The 19,193-nt window shown below is 37.4% G+C and overlaps 1 protein-coding gene across 1 annotated transcript in view; it reads left to right on the top strand.

Annotated features, from left to right (window-relative positions):
- Positions 1-17,056, top strand: part of LOC121367264 (multiple epidermal growth factor-like domains protein 10) — a 37,016-nt gene extending 19,960 nt beyond the window's left edge. The window contains exons 4-13 of the mRNA XM_041491377.1: positions 2,989-3,201; positions 6,907-7,035; positions 7,852-8,004; positions 8,867-9,010; positions 11,394-11,537; positions 11,907-12,053; positions 13,608-13,751; positions 14,164-14,292; positions 15,188-15,340; positions 16,983-17,056. Coding sequence (XP_041347311.1) covers positions 2,989-3,201; positions 6,907-7,035; positions 7,852-8,004; positions 8,867-9,010; positions 11,394-11,537; positions 11,907-12,053; positions 13,608-13,751; positions 14,164-14,292; positions 15,188-15,340; positions 16,983-17,056 — 1,430 coding nt within the window. The remainder of the gene's footprint in view (positions 1-2,988; positions 3,202-6,906; positions 7,036-7,851; positions 8,005-8,866; positions 9,011-11,393; positions 11,538-11,906; positions 12,054-13,607; positions 13,752-14,163; positions 14,293-15,187; positions 15,341-16,982) is intronic.
- Positions 17,057-19,193: the final 2,137 nt, after the last annotated feature.

Genomic DNA, 19,193 nt, shown 5'->3' with positions numbered 1-19,193 from the left:
ATCTCAACCATATGGTCATTTTGACAGTCGTAGAGAAAAAACCCACTACATTTTTCAACTAGTGGCAAGGAATCTTTTATCTTATATATGCTATGTGGTATGAATCGTAGCCGGGTTTACTGCGTTCCAACCAGTTGACCGTGCCTGTGGAAAATTGCATATAAAACATCCATTTCTGCTTTATCGATAGGAGTAGCCTACGTGGATAAAGAGAATAAACTCTTTGTCATTCGTTAAACCAACTGTCGAAATATCCATATCGTAAACATCAGGAGCCGACTTCATCAACTACGTCCAAGTTAAACAATTCTTAGTCCTCAGACCATGTGTTCTTAAAGTATTATTTTATATAGAATTTCTTAATTTAGTCCAAAATCTGACAACTGTTTAGGGAAGCTTGTCCAATATCAGTAAAGCTGTATCCTAACTGGGAGCGTGCGACGCGAGCGATGCGAGCGACACGACAATATTTATATCCTAACCAGACGCGACAATAACGACAAACGTCTTTTTAAAATTGTTATCAACAGTAGAAACCGCCAAGTAAAAGTTGTTTGATTAGTTAATATATGTTTGTCGCTCGTGTCGCGCGACAAAAAATAGAAACAATTCCTATCGGTATTGTGTCGCGCGCTCGACTACAGGAATCTGTCGCGCCGTACGCGTGTGGTTAGGATGCTGCAATTGAATCAATGGTTTCTAAAAAAAAATCGCTCGCGTCGCACACGTCAGGTGAGGATGCAGCTTTAGACACGGTATGCACGTGCATCGAGACAAGCAAACAAAACTATTCTTGAACTGTTATCCAACTTAACTATAATCGTTTACCACTTGAGTATACATTTTTGTGTTTACGATTTTACATTCAAACCTATTAACAACAAATTGTTAATAACTAAAAACGGTTTTAAAGTAAACCAAAAACAACAAAAGCGATTGATTATTCTTAACTACACACACTCTCTAACTCTCTACTTATTGCTCTCTGGTTTTCTCTCACTCTCTATTTCTCGCTCTCTGTTTTTCTCACTCTATTTCTCGCTCTCTGTTTCTCTGTCACTCTCTATTTCTCGCTCTCTGTTTCTCTCTCACTCTCCATTTCTCGCTCTCTGTTTCTCTCTCACACTCTTTTTCTCGCTATCTGTTTCTCTCTCACTATTTATTTCTCGCTATCTGTTTCTCTCTCACTCACTATTTCTCGTTCTCTGTTTCTCTCTCACTCTTTATTTCTCGCTATCTGTTTCTCTCTCACTCTCTATTTCTCACTCTCTGTTTCTCTCTCACTCTCTATTTCTCGCTATATGTTTCTCACTCTCTATTTCTCGCTATCTGTTTCTCACTCTCTTTCTCTCTTTCTCGCTCTCTGTTTCTCTCTCACTCTCTATTTCTCGCTCTCTGTTTCTCTCTCACTCTCAATTTCTCGCTCTCTGTTTCTCTCTCACTCTCTCTCTCTCTCTCTCGCTCTCTGTTTCTCTCTCACTCTCAATTTCTCGCTCTCTGTTTCTCTCTCACTCTCTATTTCTCGCTCTCTGTTTTTCTCTCACTCTCTATTTCTCGCTCTCTGTTTCTCTCTCTTTATTTCTCGGTCTCTGCTTTACTCTCACTCTCTCTCGTTCTCTGTTTCTCTCTCACTCTCTAGTTCTCGCTCTCTGTTTCTCTCTCACTCTCTATTTCTCGCGCTGTTTCTCTCTCACTCTCTATTTCTCGCTCTTTGTTTCTCTCTCACTCTTTATTTCTCGCTCTCTGTTTTTCTCTCACTCTCTTTTTCTCGCTCTCTGTTTTCCCTTACTATATTTCTCGCTCTCTGTTTCTCTTTCACTCTGTATTTCTCGCTCTCTGTTTTTCCCTCACTATATTTCTCTCTCTGTGTTTCTCTCTCACTCTGTATTTCTCGCTCTCTGTTTTTCCCTCACTATATTTCTCGCTCTCTGTTTCTCTTTCACTCTGTATTTCTCGCTCTCTGTTTTTCCCTCACTATATTTCTCTCTCTCTGTTTCTCTCTCACTCTGTATTTCTCGCTCTCTGTTTCTCTCTCACTCTATTTCTCGCTCTCTGTTTCTTCCTCACTCTCTGTTTCTGTCTGTCTGTCTGTCTGTCTCTCTGTCTCTGTCTCTCTCTCTCTCTCTCTCTCTCTCTCTCTCTCTCTCTCTCTCTCTCTCTCTCTCTCTCTCTCTCACACACACACACACACACACACACACACACACACACACACACACACATATATAAACAATGCATACGCTAGCGCGTACATATATATGCGCGCACACGCACGCACATACATATTGACTACCACGTTTCTATTCTGCCAAATTATCTAATTTGATACAATTGACCTGCATCAAACAACAAATAACAGAAAGTTGGACTTAGTTGGTGAAGTAGATTGTAAGTAGCCGTAGTTTCAATGTACTGAGGTGTTGTTAAAGAGATATTAATTTTATGTCCTCCAATCACAACTATTTCCCCTGCCACAATTTATAATAACATGTCATCTCATAACAATGGGAATTAATAGACTCACAGACATAACATCCTGGCTAGGTTCTACAACATAATTATTATTATACCTATTAATATGATGTTTGGATCTGTAATGTGCTAAGCTACATTTAGATGCCATTAATAGCGTAGCACAGAATACATGGCCGTAGTAGGATGTTTTGTTTGGGGGGGGGGGGGGCAACTAAGTTTACACCTAGTCTAAAACTTCTTACGGAGCTTAATAACATGTCATCTCATAAAATTTTTATTAAAGAAATATTAATATGATGTTTGGATCTTAATGTGCCCCCCTACATTTAGATGCCATTAATAGCGTAGCACAGAATACATGGCCGCAGCTACGGCCCTGGAATGTGTGCCCCATATTCACTTAGGTGACTGGCTTGTCCGTCCTGGGCACAACTTCATATATATATATGTGCGGAAGATTTTGCCCAGGATAGAGGTCAATAATCCCAGTTATGTTTCATTTTATATTTGCAGTCCGATATCGCAGGAATGGTGTTCATGTGTACAGTTCTTTAGCAGTGAACCAGACTAACACGGGTCATCTGTGTGGTGCAGCCACGATAAATAGTCCGGGTGTAACACGTATTACCTGTGACACCACGGCTCAGTACATCACACTGTACCAGGGGACTAACAACACTCATGGCGCTGGAACGGCAATGGATTTTTGTGAAGTTGAAGTATTTAGTGAGTTAATACATTAATAATAGTTGAAATAAATTGATAAAGTCCAGTGACCAATTAACGAAGACAAAGATTTGATGGTGGTTTTCAAATCTTCAAAGCAATTCACAATTTGGTTTTATTTTCACAGGACTCGTCTGGGAAAGTCAAAGAGACAGTTTCTCATTTGTATCTACCATTTGTTTATATGTGAAATGTATTTTATCTTGATGGGCGAGTTTTTTTTTATTAAGTTCATAAAAAGAACAAATAAAAACTAATGACAAATGCAATGCATTGACGCTGTAAACCTTTTTGTTTTCACTTTTATGATGTTAATAGGTTATCGGAAGGAAGGAAGGAAATGTTTTATTTAACGACGCACTCAATACATTTTATTTACGGTTATATGGCGTCTGACATAGGGTTAAGGACCACACAGATATTGAGAGAGGAAACCCGCTGTCGCCACTTCATGGGCTGCTCTTTTTAATAAGCAGCAAGGGATCTTGTATATGCACCATCCCACATACAGGATAACACATACCACGGCCTTTGGTATACTAATCGTGGTGCACTGGCTGGAGCGAGAAATAGCCCAATGGGCCCACCGACGGGGATCGATCCCAGACCGACCGCGCATCAAACGAATGTATTACCACTGGACTACGTCTCGCCCCAGGTTATCGGACATCTAAATAAAATATGTACGCGCCATGAATGGGAGGGGTTGAATATCACACGCAAAGAGCGTATTGGAGGGAGGGAGTTCATGACATACTCTATCAAAATGTACCAGTGTAACTGGTCCGGTGTCACAGTTTCAAATTCCTCCCGTATTAAAATTACTCCCCGGTAATTTGAACCTAGTTTCAGATTACCGGGGGTTGTTTGAACCTAGTTTCAGATTACCGGAGGTTGTTTGAACCTAGTTTCAGATTACCCCCGGGGTAGTTGAACCTAGTTTCAAGATACCCCCCCCCCCCTTAGTTTCAAACGACCCCCGGGGGTAGCCTGACACTGGGGGGTTACTTGCACATATATGGTAGTTTCAAATTACCCCAAGTTTCGGATTAACCCATTTAATATCTCAAACTAGACGGCGATTCATGAACGTCTTGTGAATTAGACCAATTTTACACATCTATCACTCATCGTGTACAACGTAAGATGTCACATTTTGGTTTGTATTCTCGAAATACTTGCTAAAACATAAATTCTGATATCCACTCTATCTAGGTTTCCATACTTTTTATGCAAAATATGTGTTCGTGTAATATGAATTTTCATATTTTATAGGAATACTTAATATATAATTATATCAACGTTTCGATGTAAAAAATATACCCTATTTGTGAAAATTACTGGTTGTTGGGTGGGGGTAATTTGAAACTACGGGGGGTACTCTGAACCTAGGTTCAAATTACCCGGGGGGTAACCTGAACCGGGGGGTAATTTGAACCTATTACACCGGGTTAGGGTAAAAAAAAAGAAATTAAAATGAAGTTTGTTTAAAACGTTAAATAATTGTATTTCGATGTTGACCTGCACATGAGAGGGCAGGATGGGTAGTTATGAATGGTTCCTGTTTATTATATGCAATAATACGGATATGTTTAAAAGGTAGGCTACCGCTTTAACAATACTGAACCATTACTTTGAGGTACGTTTTTACCAAATCTGTTCCATTTTCGCCAACGAAAATGTTGTTGTTGGTTTTTTTTTTTGTTTTTTGTGTGTAGTGGTTCCATTTTACCTGAACCGTTTGTGGCTTACGTTTGCTAGACTTTTTTTCACTCAACACGTGTAACCGAATAAACTTTTCGAGAAGTCAAAATAGTTCGGGAAAGTTTCCATCATTCGGTGTCGCTGAACGCAGCCTACTTCATGAATAATCGGACAATTAATTCAAAAATATGAAGGCAAGTTTACTTACTTGCATACTCCCTAGAAACGTTATTCTCGCCCTCGATGTCAGTCAGCCCTCCCCGTCCCCCCAATGTCTACTTGCTTCAACCGCGCCTGGAGATTTGTCGTCTGGTCTCTTCTGGTTTCTTCCTAGAATTAAATTTTTATGGTAGAAATATAGACGCTATTCTGTCGATATAATGCGTCACGTGTTTTAATAATGTTGGCATTTATCTTGGAATTCTCCAAGTGGCGGAGGTATCCCAAACGTTTGAGAGGTTCACCCCTATTTTTAATCAGGAGGCTTTGATGATATGAGAAACACCTCTAAACCTTTGTTCCCGTAAATTTGTCACGGAACATATTGATTTTCCACACACACACACACACCCATCAAACTTAAAAAAGTGTATTAAGTTTTATAAAAAACATCCCATAACATGCATACATACATACGTACATACATACATACATACACACATGCATACTGTGGGCTGACCCCCCCCCCCCCCCCCCCCCCCCCCCCCCCCCCCCCCGAAAATCCAGGCTACGCCATTGCAAGGTACAATGCAGCTTTATACAATATGTTAAGTAATATAATAATACAATTTTAGAGCATATTGTTTTGCATAATATTTGAAAACAATTAATCTAAATCAACCCACACATGCAGACACAAACGCACACGTGTACTCACAAACACACTCAAAAAGACGAAAACTAAACATATGCACGAACAGGCAAAAACTAAATAAATTATTTTCTTTTTTTAAATAAAGGTAAAACATTATACTGACGGAAAGAAATAAGGGAACACATAAATTGAAGATACTCCCCGAGTGACTTGTGATATCATAATTTATCAACAGGAGTTGATAAAAATATGAAATCCGAGGCTTGCCGAGGATTTTTATAATTTTATCAACGAGTGCTGTTAAATTATGATATCACAAGACACGAGCGTGGTATTATTTTTATCATTCATTATCATTAGTTTCATTTGCCACAATTGTAAACAATGTCAGTAATGTGAGTTGAATATCACTATATTTGGCAGCGGTAGACTCGTTATGACAGTGGCATGACGTCACTAACAATATGATTAGCCCTGACACATACAGAGTGACGTAACAAAAAATGTCTTGTGATTACAGTTTGACAAATTTAGATTATAAAAAGCGATATCTCCTTGTAGAATATTGCAGGAGAGATCGCAAATTATAGTGCCAGCGATATCTCCTACAAAAGCCTTTAATGAATGATAAACAGTAATATCAAAGTTTGACTTCACCCAAATTCCTTATCTATGGTATCAGCAAGTCACGAGTGTTACTGATATTACATCCCACATTACGTCTATGTACTGTACACATGCATTTCTAATCTAATACAATAATACTGAATTAAATGTAGTCTCAGATATCATGTGTTCCCCTATTTCTTTCCATCAGTATATGTAATTTCTACAGGGTATAAAATATCAGGACTATTACCCTACATATGTCACAGTAGTGGAGTACTGGATGGGATGAACACGTAGTAGCTTCATATTAGACAATGTGTTGCGGCGATGGCAAGCTAATCGTACAACAGTTTAGTGACATATGACGTTTCTGTTTTATACACTAATACATAGTAAAGATATCTTGCTGCTATTATTATAATTTGTTTATATGATTAAAATCACTTTACCTGTTCGTATTACAAACTATGTAACACAGTTAATATTTATATCTGATGAATGCTCGACTGAACTAAACATTTAGAAAATAAACCACCAGTCAATAGGTATATTAATGTATTAAGTTGTTCCATCTTCAGTTTGTGATGCTGGTACGTTTGGAGACAAATGCACTGAGTTCTGCCACTGTCAAGGTCAACCCTGTAACTATACATCTGGAGAATGCAAGGGTGGATGTAAACAAAATTGGGCTGGAACGCAGTGTAATGGTATGATAATAAGTACTATGTCAACCCTGTAACAACAGCAACATTAATTTCAAACTATGCTTATTTAATCACTTCTTTAAAATAAAATACAAACACGTATTACATCTTTTACTAAGTTACATCAAAATGCTCGACGTTGATACATTTATAAATTTTAATATTTAAATTTGTATACGAAACTTAAAAGCTGCACTGAGCCAACATTATTTTGTACTTGCATACATTTAATTCACCATAATTGGTTTCTATAATATGAGCTGCATGTCTGCGTGAATTTATATAACAAAATATTGCCCTTTATCTAAATGGGTAGGGATATGAAATAAAATAATACCGAGAGCCATTATTTTAAGGATAAACTTTACCTTATTGAAATGTGTATTTGATGTTATTTTCTAATTACTTATATGTACGAACATTTCTCTGTTGTATTCTAATCACTTATATGTACAAGTATTTCCCTGCTATAGTCTAATCAGTTATATGTACGAGTATTTCTCTGTTATCTTCTAATCTGTTATATGTACGAGTGTTTTTCTCTGTTATCTTCTAATCAGTTATATATACGAGTGTTTCTCTGTGTTATTTTCTAATGTGTTATATGTATGAGCGTTTCTCTGTTATTTTCTAAACAGTTATATGTACCTTTTTTTTTAATGCGTTATATGTACGAATATTTATCTGTGTAATCTTGTAAACAGTTATATGTGCAAGTGTTTCTCTGTGTTATCTTCTAATCAGTTATATGTGCGAGTGTTCACCTACATTATATTCTAATCAGATACATGCACGAGTGTTTCTTGATGTTATTTTCAGTTTGTGATTCTGACCACTATGGCTCTCTGTGCAGTGCTGGTTGCTCCAACAGACACTGTGATCAGACTAACGGAATATCCAGGTGTGACAAAATAACAGGGCGATGTGAGACTGGGTGTGAATCAGGCTGGACTGGACCAGATTGTACAAAAAGTAAGATCATTATTACATTCATAAGCATTATATTAACTTATAACAATCTTTTCCTGACTTCTTTTAATAATCGTTCGTTTACCATTATCAACATTTTCATAAGTGTAAAAACAGTACGCTGAGGAGCGGTTAGGGTAATACCAACTGTGAATGAGGTATATATATATATATATATATATATAGTGTGTGTGTGTCTCTGTGTCTCTCTCTCTCTCTGTGTGTGTGTGTGTGTGTGTGTGTGTGTTGTACTACATTACATAAGCATGAGCTACTTTTCCTACTAGGTCTTCAACTCTGAAAGTTGAAATGCGAACTTTTGACATTCTCCATGCCATACATGCGTCGAAAGAGGGATGCAAAGGACACTAGGTCTTGTACTCTGAAAGTTTTAAAGCGAATTCAAATAACTAACCTGTCCAGTTGCCGCCATTGTCGGAAGCATTTGCACAAACAATTCGCCAATTTGTAGCATTAGAGAGATTTGACAGATCACTAAAACGATGAAACATTGAAACAGATCTAACGAAAACTGTGTTCCAAACGTGAATTAAACTCGCCTTGGGGAACAGCATCCAACGTGCAGATTGTGTTTGAAGATATACCAAGACTGTTTACAAGTACATTGTTAGTATTTCACTGAAAGCAATAGCAATACAGTTTGAGTGGCATTTAATTGATTTCCAAGGCTACATAATAACTTCAGGGATGAAAAATGCGTGTTTGAAGATATACTAATGTTGTCATGTAGAATAGTATATCTATGTTTAGAATGTGAAATATAGCTGCTATGCAAGGTATTGTTAATATTATTGACTGTGAAGGACATACACTTTCTTGCAGCGTTTTGCTTTTATTATTACAGAATGTTCAAATGGTAGCTATGGCAAAGATTGTAACGGATCCTGCATAACCAGACATTGTCTTGGAAACTCGCCATGTGATCACGTGACTGGGAAATGTGTATATGGCTGTGATCGGGGATATGCACTACTTGACTGCACTACGAGTATGTGTGTTATAGTTTGTTTAATAAACAGTGTGTGCGAGAAAAATGGTAAATAAATAATTTACTGATGTAACATGCATGCAGGCAACACCAGTAAGAAAATAGCACACCCACCCATTTCGTCTATTTATTATTATTAGTATTATTATTAGTATTATTATTATTATTATTATTTTCATTCCTTGCTTGCAATTAACCCCTCCCCCCCCCCCCCCCCCCCCCCCCAACAAATTAATAATCTACAATATACAGCACTAAATTACACTGATAACATTTTCTGATTAGCCATAAAATGTACTATATAGGTACTTGCAAAAAACGAACCTCTTTAAAACTTCCTGGTAATTAGCCACATGACGTTTAGGACCAGTTTTGAGAAACAGGAAAAAAACCGATTGAAAAAGTTCAGAAAAATGTTATGTAAAACAATACGTTTTTTATGAATATGCTAATGAAAAAAAGTAACAAAAATATACTTACAAAATTAAATCAAACACTGAATATAATTGAGGCATCATTTGCTAGTTTAAGTAACAGGAGATTTGGTGCTTGAGGGTTCCATGCACGGACATGTGAAAATTGTCAGTAACATGTCTAAGCACCTTGGACATTGCATGTTAACAGCAGTACAACGTTAGCTCATGCTTCTGGTGAGACGGTGGATCACTGGAATAGTGATAAAGATCCATTCACGAGTTAAAGGATGTTTAAGTTTGTGGACATTGTCCTGTAGAAACAAAAAACCCTGGATATTACTGCATGAACAGAATAACAACTGGAGTGATGGTTTGGTGTCACTGTAATACTGAGAATGATTGGGGTAGCGGGGGTGGTCATTTGACACACCACTTCGCTGAAGCTAAACATTTGTTTTGTTAAAGGGACATTCCTGAGTTTGCTGCAATTCTTTTTAGATGTTATCGACTAATAAAATATTTCTACGATTGAACTTACATATTAAATATATTTTCTTGTTTAGAATATTAGTGTCTGTATATTAAACGTGTTTCTGATCGTTTTAATATTTGTAATAGGCTAAATTTCATTTTATTTCCGAAAATATTATTTGTTCGTACGAACGAATTTATTTGAAGACAAAATTCAGTTTGGGCTTCTTATAAATATTAAGACGACCAGAAACACATTGAATATACAGACACTGTTATTCTAAACAAGAAAATATATTTAATATGCAAGTTTAATCGTAGAAATATTTTATTAGTCGGAAACATCTTACAATGCAGCAAACTCGGGAATGTCCCTTTAAAGAAAGAAAGACATGTTTTATTTAACGACGCACTTAACGCATTCTATTTACGGTTATATGGCGTCAGACATACGGTTAAGGACCACACAGATATTGAGAGAGGAAATCCGCTGTCGCCACTTCATAGGCTCCCCTAACCGATTAGCAGCAAGGGATCTTTTATATGCACCATTCCACAGATGGTAGTACATACCACAGCCTTTGTTCCCAAACCGACCGCGCATCAAGCCAAGGCTATGCACGTTTATATTTACTTGCATATGTTTAAATTATTCGTTATGCTTTTGTATTCGTGGGGGCGACACGTAGGACAGTGGTACAGCGCTCGCTTGCTGCGCAGTCGATCTGGGATCTATCCCCATCGGTGGCGCGTTGGTTAAGCCATCGTGCTACAGGCTGGTAGGTACAAGGTTCGCAGCCCGATACCGGCTTCCACCCAGAGCGAGTTCTTAAGGGCTCATTGGGTAGGTGTAAGGCCACTACACCCACTTCTCCCTCTTCTCCCTCACTAACCACTAACCAAGTAACAACTAACCCACTGTCCTGGACAGACAGCCCAAATAGCTGAGGTGTGTGCCGAGGACAGCGTGCTTGAAACTAAATTGGATATAAGCACGACAATAAGTTTAAATGAATTGTGCGAGTTAATGGCGGACCGATCCCGTGATTCTAAACATGGCCGCGCACAGTGCTTTGACGTTAGTGCCCAATAAACCCGTCTATAATTAACCAATTTAACTTGTGAAAGTGGGAATACAGCTAATGACAATAATTATGGGGACATAAGCATAGACAGACTGCGAAAGAAAGATTACTTACGAAAAACATGATGTCTGGGTTTGGTTTGCACCAATCTGCGACGGGTCAGATAATTTTATGGAAGCCAAGCTTTATTTTGTTTGAACACATTGAAGTATGGTCAGCTTTGTGCGAACATGCGATCAGATGTCTTTTCTGTCACTGAATAGCATAAATGACAGGGTGATGATTTGGAGGGGTTGAGACTGCAATTTTCTAAAACTACTATGCTGGTTTCTGTTATTACTGAATGTTTTAATGTTCTTCAATATGCAAGTAAAGAACATTTCGTTTACACTACTGTATTGATATTTTCAGACTGCCGTGGTGCCTATGCCTTCAACTGTAATATGTCTTGTAGCTCTCGGAACTGTTACAACATCTCCTCGGAATGTGACCAGTTTTATGGAAACTGCACAGGGAAATGTTTGGATGGTTTTGAATTACCAGACTGTGCAACTGGTATGTTGAATACCTGTTACTACTACTGTGTGTTGCAAATAGATTTCACCTTATTATGTAAATACTATTAAATTATTGATAATTAAAATATAAATACTACCTATTTATCTATCTATCTATCTATCTATCTATCTATCTATCTATCTATCTATCTATCTATATATATATATATATATATATATATATATATATATATATATAATCAAATGAAATAACAAAATCCTTAGCATGAAACACGTCATATAATTTCATTATTCGAACATTAAAAATAACTATACATTAGATTAGTATTGTTTCACTGTTATGGATGTAAATGTGAGTCATACAGGGTTTTCTAATAATATAATATCATACTGTATAATTCTACAGAATGTCACGGTGAAACGTTTGGATCTGGGTGTAAATTAAGATGCAATGTACGACATTGTGATGGAGACAATAAAACGTGTGATGCTCAAATCGGAAGATGTCACCATGGCTGTAAGCCAGGATGGAAGAAAGAAAATTGTATTGAACGTAAGAAGATCTGTATCAAGTTGTTTGAAATGCATTAATAGTCTCTCCTGTATAAGAATTCCACATTGTGATGTTTTGATTAAACGTAAACTTCAGTTATAGCTGCCTATATTACTGTCTTGGCTATGGCTTATCATTTCAGTAAGTATAATATTGACATAAATGTACATTGTTCTCTAAAATAGTGTGTGGTACATCTGGTTGACCTTACATATTCTTGTGTAGTGTTTTAATGTTTTGTACATCTGACTTCATTCTTGTTACCGGCCTCGGCGGCGTCGTGGTTAGGCCATCGGTCTACAGGCTGGTAGGTACTGGGTTCGGATCCCAGTTGATGCATGGGATTTTTAATCCAGATACGGACTCCAAACCCTGAGTGAGAGCTCAGCAAGGCTCAATGAGTAGATGTAAACCACTTGCTCCGACCAGTGATCCATAACTGGTTCAACAAAGGCCATGGTTTGTGCTATCCTGCCTGTGGGAAGCGCAACTAAAAGATCCCTTGCTGCCTGTCGTAAAAGAGTAGCCTATGTGGCGACAGCGGGTTTCCTCGAAAAAAACAGTGTCAGAATGACCATATGTTTGACGTCCAAAAGCCGACGATAAGATAAAAAATCAATGTGCTCTAGTGGCGTTGTTAAGTAAAACAAACTTTACTCTTCATTCTTGTTGTCCTATTGTTTATAGAGTAACTCAAGACAGTCGTGTGATCATCAGAATTTTGATGATATTGTATTTTTGTAAGTGCTTTTCAGACATACATCCTATTGACTCGTCAGGTAGTGTGAAAATTCAGAACACGTTAACTGATTAAAAAAGAAGCATTTACTTGCCGCTAGAATGTTGAACGAATTTGAAGATCTATATACACAGAGTAGGCACTGATCCACAGGAAGGATGCTGCGCATGTGTATCCCCCCAATTGTGAAGTTATTAAAACATATCCAGTGTTTATGAAATGAATACAAATGAATACAATGAGTGTTTTACTTTATAATTGTGGACATGAAATGTAAAATGGCATGTTAGTGTACTTTTGAATACTGTATGTGCCTTTTGTATACATTACATATACCCACTGGATACTGTAGGTGCCCTTTAAAACATATTGCACCCCATTGGCAGAAACATTCTGCATTCGCCCCTACAAAGATATATTTTACAATGCCAGTTTTCAGACAATTTATTTGAAGGAAAACACTTTATAAAAAAAGTTTTTTTACACGGACATATCAAACAGTTTTGTAAGATAGCAAGGTGCTTTTATTAATAGGATCTCCCTATTTTGTATGTGTTCATCTGTTCATTTACGTTGTTCTATATTACCTTATTTATACTGCTTTTATTTATTTATTTCATTTTGTTTTATTTTATTTTTTTTATTTTTGTTTTGCTTTGTAAACAAAAACATAAAAAAACCCAAACAAACAAGAACAAAAAAACACAACAAACAAAAATCAAACAAAACAGTATTAGCATCGTCAATGCACCAGTTTGAATCTGCTCAAGAACGATTCATATTAATATTTTACCCTTAAATATGTTTCCTACCAGCATGTGACACTGGTCTGTATGGCGCCGATTGTTCGTCTGTCTGCACAAGAAGACACTGTCTGAATATAACTGCGAAATGTGATCACGTGACTGGTTCATGTGGAGGAGTGTGTGAGGGATCCTGGAAAGGAGAAGACTGTACAGGTAACTGGTAACGTGAAGTTTCTTTTGTTTAATAACACTAGTGACTGGTTCATGTGGAGGAGAGTGTGAGGGATCCTGGAAAGGAGTTGACTGTACTGGTAACGTAAACCTTTTTTTTTTTTTAATAACACTAGAAAACATTATTACCTTATTTATTGTCTAATTAATTTTAGTATGAAAGAGTCTTTCCCATTTTGATTCTACTCTTATAATGTTAATTTTAGTTAATAAAATATAGGTTTTAGAGTTTTCTCATAACATTAGTATCATACATAATGACATAAACAAAACCATAATCAGTTACCAAAGCCTGTTTAGTTCAATCTGTGAATGCTCGACTGAAAACTAAACATTTAGAAAATAAACCACCAGTCAATAGGTATATTAATGTATTAAGTTTTTCCATTTTCAGTTTGTGATGATGGTACGTTTGGAGACAAATGCACTGAGTTCTGCCACTGTCAAGGTCAACCCTGTAACTATACAACTGGAGAATGCAAGGGTGGATGTAAACAAAATTGGGCTGGAACGCAGTGTAATGGTATGGTAATAATTACTATGTCAACCCTGTAACAACAGAGAGCCATTATTTTAAGGATAAACTATACCTTATTGAAATGTGTATTTGATGTTATTTTCTAATCACTTATACGTACGAACATTTCTCAGTTATATTCTAATCACTTATATGTATAAGTATTTCCCTGTTATAGTCTAATCACTTATATGTACCAGTGTTTCTCAGTTATGTTCTATTCTGTTTGTGTTATCTTCAATTCAGTAATATGTACGAGTATTTCTCTGTTATCTTCTATTCAGTTATACGTTCAAGTGTTTCTCTGTTATCTTCTATTCAGTTATGTGTACGAGTTTTTTTCTGTGTTGTCTTCTAATCCCTTATATGTGCTTGTGTTTCTCTGTTATTTACTAACCAGTTATAGTTCGAGTGTTTCTCTGTTATCTTCTATTCCGTTATACGTTCACGTGTTTATCTGTATTATATTCTAATCAGTTATATATACACGAGTGTTTCTCTGCTTTCTTCTAATCAGTTATATATACACGAGTGTTTCTCTGTGTTATTTTCTAATGTGTTATATGTACGAGCGTTTCTCTGTTACTTTCTAATTAGTTATATGTACGATTGTGTTTCTCTGTTATCTTCTAATCAGTTATATATACGAGTGTTTCTCTGTGTTATTTTCTAATGTGTTATATGTACGAGCGTTTCTCTGTTATTTTCTAAACAGTTATATGTACCTTTTTTTCTAATGCGTTATATGTACGACTATTTATCTGTGTAATCTTGTAAACTTATTGTTATATGTGCAAGTGTTTTCTCGTGTTATCCTTCTAATCAGTTATATGTGCGAGTGTTCACCTACATTATATTCTAATCAGATAAATGCAAGACTGTTTCTTGACGTTATATTCAGTTTGTGATTCTGACCACTATGGCTCACTGTGCAGTGCTGGTTGCTCAAACAGACACTGTGATCAGACTAACGGAATATCCAGGTGTGACAAAATAACAGGGCGATGTGATACTGGGTGTGAATCAGGCTGGACTGGACCAGATTGTACAAAGAGTAAGATCATTATTACATTCATAAGCATTATATTAACTTATAACAATCTTTTCCTGACTTCTTTTAATAATCGTATGTGTGTGTGTGTGTGTGTGTGTGTGTGTGTGTGTGTGTGTGTGTATGTGTGTGTGTGTGTGTTGTACTACATTACATAAGCATGAGCTACTTTTCCTACTAGGTCTTCAACTCTGAAAGTTGAAATGCGAACTTTCGACATTCTCCATGACATACATGCGTCGAAAGAGGGATACAATGGACACTAGGCCTTCTACTCTGAAAATTCTAATGCGAATTCATATAACGTCCGAGGCATTTGTACAAACAATTCGTCACTTTGTAGCATTAGAGAGATTTGACAGATCACAAAAACGATGAAACATTGAAACAGATCTAACGAAAACTGTGTTCCAAACGTGAATTAAACTCACCTTGGGGAACCGCATTCAACGTGCAGATTGTGTCTGAAGATATACTAAGACTGTTTACAAATACATTGTTAGTATTTCACTGAAAGCAATAGCAATACAGTTTGAGTGGCATTTAATTGATTTCCAAGGCTACATAATAACTTCAGGGATGACAAATGCGTGTTTGAAGATATACTAATGTTGTCATCTAGAATTGTATATCTATGTTTAGAATGTGAAATATCATAGCTGTTATGCAAGGTATTGTTAATATTATTGACTGTGAAACACATACACTTTCTTGCAGCGTTTTGCTTTTATTATTACAGAATGTTCAAATGGTAGCTATGGCAAAGATTGTAACGGATCCTGCATAAACAGACATTGTCTTGGGAACTCGCCATGTGATCACGTGACTGGGACATGTGTATATGGCTGTGATCGGGGATATGCACTACTTGACTGCACTACGAGTATGTGTGTTATAGTCTGTTTAATAAACAGTGCGTGCGAGACAAATAGTAAATAAATAATTTACTGATGTAAGATGCATGCAGGCAACACCAGTAATAAAATAGCACACCCACCCATTTCGTCGATTTATTATTATTATTATTATTAATTGTTTTTTATTACTGTTTTAATATTATTATTATTATTATTATTATTATTGTTTTCATTCCTTGCTTGCAAATTTTTTTATTTTTTTTAAATAATAATCTACAATATACAGCACTAAATTACACCGATAACATTTTCTGATTAGCCATAAAATGTACTATAAAGTTACTTGCAAAAATTAACCCATTTGAAACTTCCTGGTAAGTAGCCACATGACGTTTAGGACCAGTTTTGAGAAACAGGAAAAAAGAAAAGAATGAAAAAGTTCAGAAAAAATGTTATGTAAAACAATACGTTTTTTATGAATATGCTAATGAAAAAAAGTAACAAAAATATACTTACAAAATTAAATCAGACACTGAATATAATTGAGGCGTCATGTGCCAGTTTAAGTAACAGGAGATTTTCAATACAATATGAAATCTGTAACTATCACGTCGTTAAATGGTGCTTGAGGGCTCCATGCACGGACATGTGAAAATTGTCAGTAACATGTCTAAGCACCTTGGACATTGCATGTTGACAGCGGTACAACATTAGCTCATGTTTCTGGTGAGACGGTGGATCTCTGGTATTGTGATAGAGATCCATTCACGAGTTAAAACATGTTTCAGTTTGTGGACATTGTGAATATGCGCATGTTTCTCTCGCACCCTACGACCCAACAAATCCCATACCCGCACAATAGGGAACAAGTCAGGCGATCCTGCAAACCAGTTTAGTACCTCAATATTGTTAATTTGAAGAAGTCCAGCCGTTAGTTTGTCTGAATGATGGCATGCATTGTCCTGTAGAAACCCAAAACCTGGATATTGCTGTATGAACAGAATGAGAACTGTAGTGATGGTTTTGTCACTGTAATACTGAGAATGATGAAAATGATGTGGGGGGTTTTCCGATGTCAAGAATTCCTGCCCACACCATGACACTACCACCACCACATCGGCCACGTTCAGTACATAAAGCGACGCTGTACCACTGACAATGCTTAAGGTACTCAAACACGTCATTGACAATTTTCACATTTCCGTGAATGGACCCCAAAACACCATTTAACGACGTGACAGTTACACATTTCCAGGGTTTTTAAAAGGGGTTACAAAATTGGAAAAAGGCCAATTTGAGTTTGTCGAAGGAAAATAAGTCGAGCTCACTTTGAAAACATCCTGGTGACGCCGAAGACAAGTACAAACAAAACAGGAACAGAGGTTGAAGGGGGGGGGGGGGGGGGGGGGGGGGGGGGGGGGGGGGGGGGTGGGGGGGGGGGGGTCGTTTGACACACCACTTCTCTGAAGCTAAACATTTGTTTTTGTTTTGTTAAAGAAAGAAAGACATATTTTATTTAACGACGCACTCAACACATTTTATTTACGGTTATATGGCGTCAGACATGGTTAAGGACCACAAAGATATTGAGAGAGGAAATCTGCTGTCGCCACTTCATAGGCTACTCTTTCTGATTAGCAGCAAGGGATCTTTTATATGCACCATTCCACAGACAGGGTAGTACATACCACGGCCTTTGATATACCAGTCGTGGTGCACTGGCTGGAACGAGAAATATCCCAATGGGCCCAACGACGCGGATCGATCCCAAACGGACCGCACATCGAGCGAACGCTGTACCACTGGGCTACGTCCCGTCCCTTGTTTTGTTAAAGTGCAAAACAGGCTATACACGTTTATATTTACTTGTATATGTTTAAATTATTCGTTATGCTTTTGTATTCGTGGGGGCGAGACGTAGCTCAGTGGTACAGCGCTTGCTTGCTGCGCGGTCGGTCTGGGATCGATCCCCGTCGGTGGGCCCATTGGGCTATTTCTCCTTCCAGCCAGTGCACCACGACTGGTATTTCAAAGGCCGTGGTATGTGCTATCCTGTCTGTGTAAGATCCCTTACCGCTAATCGAAGAGTAGCCCATGAAGTGGCGACAGTGGGTTTATTCTCAATATATGTGTGGTCCTTAACCATAGTTCCGACGCCATATAACCGTAAATAAAATATGTGGAGTGCGTCGTTAAATAAACTATTTCCTTTCCTTTCGTTGTATTCGTGAGTATATGTACTTTATTATTTACGTTTTTAATGATTTAAACACTTCCACCAACTTTGATACGAGTCTACAATTTTGAAATGAGGTTGAATTATTTCACAAAATGTACAGAAAAGATCATACACAATGCCATCACGTACCGGCCTCGGTGGCGCGTTGGTTAAACCATCGTACTACAGGCTGGTAGGTACAAGGTTCGCAGCCCGATACCGGCTTCCACCCAGAGCGAGTTCTTAAGGGCTCATTGGGTAGGTGTAAGGCCACTATACCCTCTTCTCTCTCACTAACCACTAATTAACTAACAACTAAACCACTGTCTTGGACAGACAGCCCAAATAGCTGAGGTGTGTGCCGAGGACAGCGTGCTTGAAACTTAATTGGATACAAGCACGAAAATAAGTTTAAATGAATTGTGCGAGTTTCGCTTCCTTAATGGCGGACCGATCACGTGATTCTGAACATGGCGCGCACAGTACTTTGACGTTAGTGCCCAATAAACCCGTCTATAGTTAACCAATTTAACGTGTGAAAGTGGGAATACAGCTAATGACAATACTTATGGGGACATAAGCATAGACAGACTGCGAAAGAAAGTTTACTTATGTGAAACATGATGTCTGGGTTTCGTTGCAATACTCTGCGACGGGTAAGAGAATTTTACGGAAGCCAAGCTTTATTTTGTTTGAACACATTGAAGTATGGTCAGCTTTGTGCGAACATATGATCAGACATGTTTTCTGTCAATGAATAGCATACATGACAGGGTGATGA

Source organism: Gigantopelta aegis, unplaced genomic scaffold, assembly GCF_016097555.1.
Source record: "Gigantopelta aegis isolate Gae_Host unplaced genomic scaffold, Gae_host_genome scaffold75, whole genome shotgun sequence".
Classification (NCBI taxonomy): Eukaryota; Metazoa; Mollusca; class Gastropoda; order Neomphalida; family Peltospiridae; genus Gigantopelta; species Gigantopelta aegis.
Note: the sequence above shows the minus strand (reverse complement) of the source record. Positions and strands in the feature narration are given on the sequence as shown.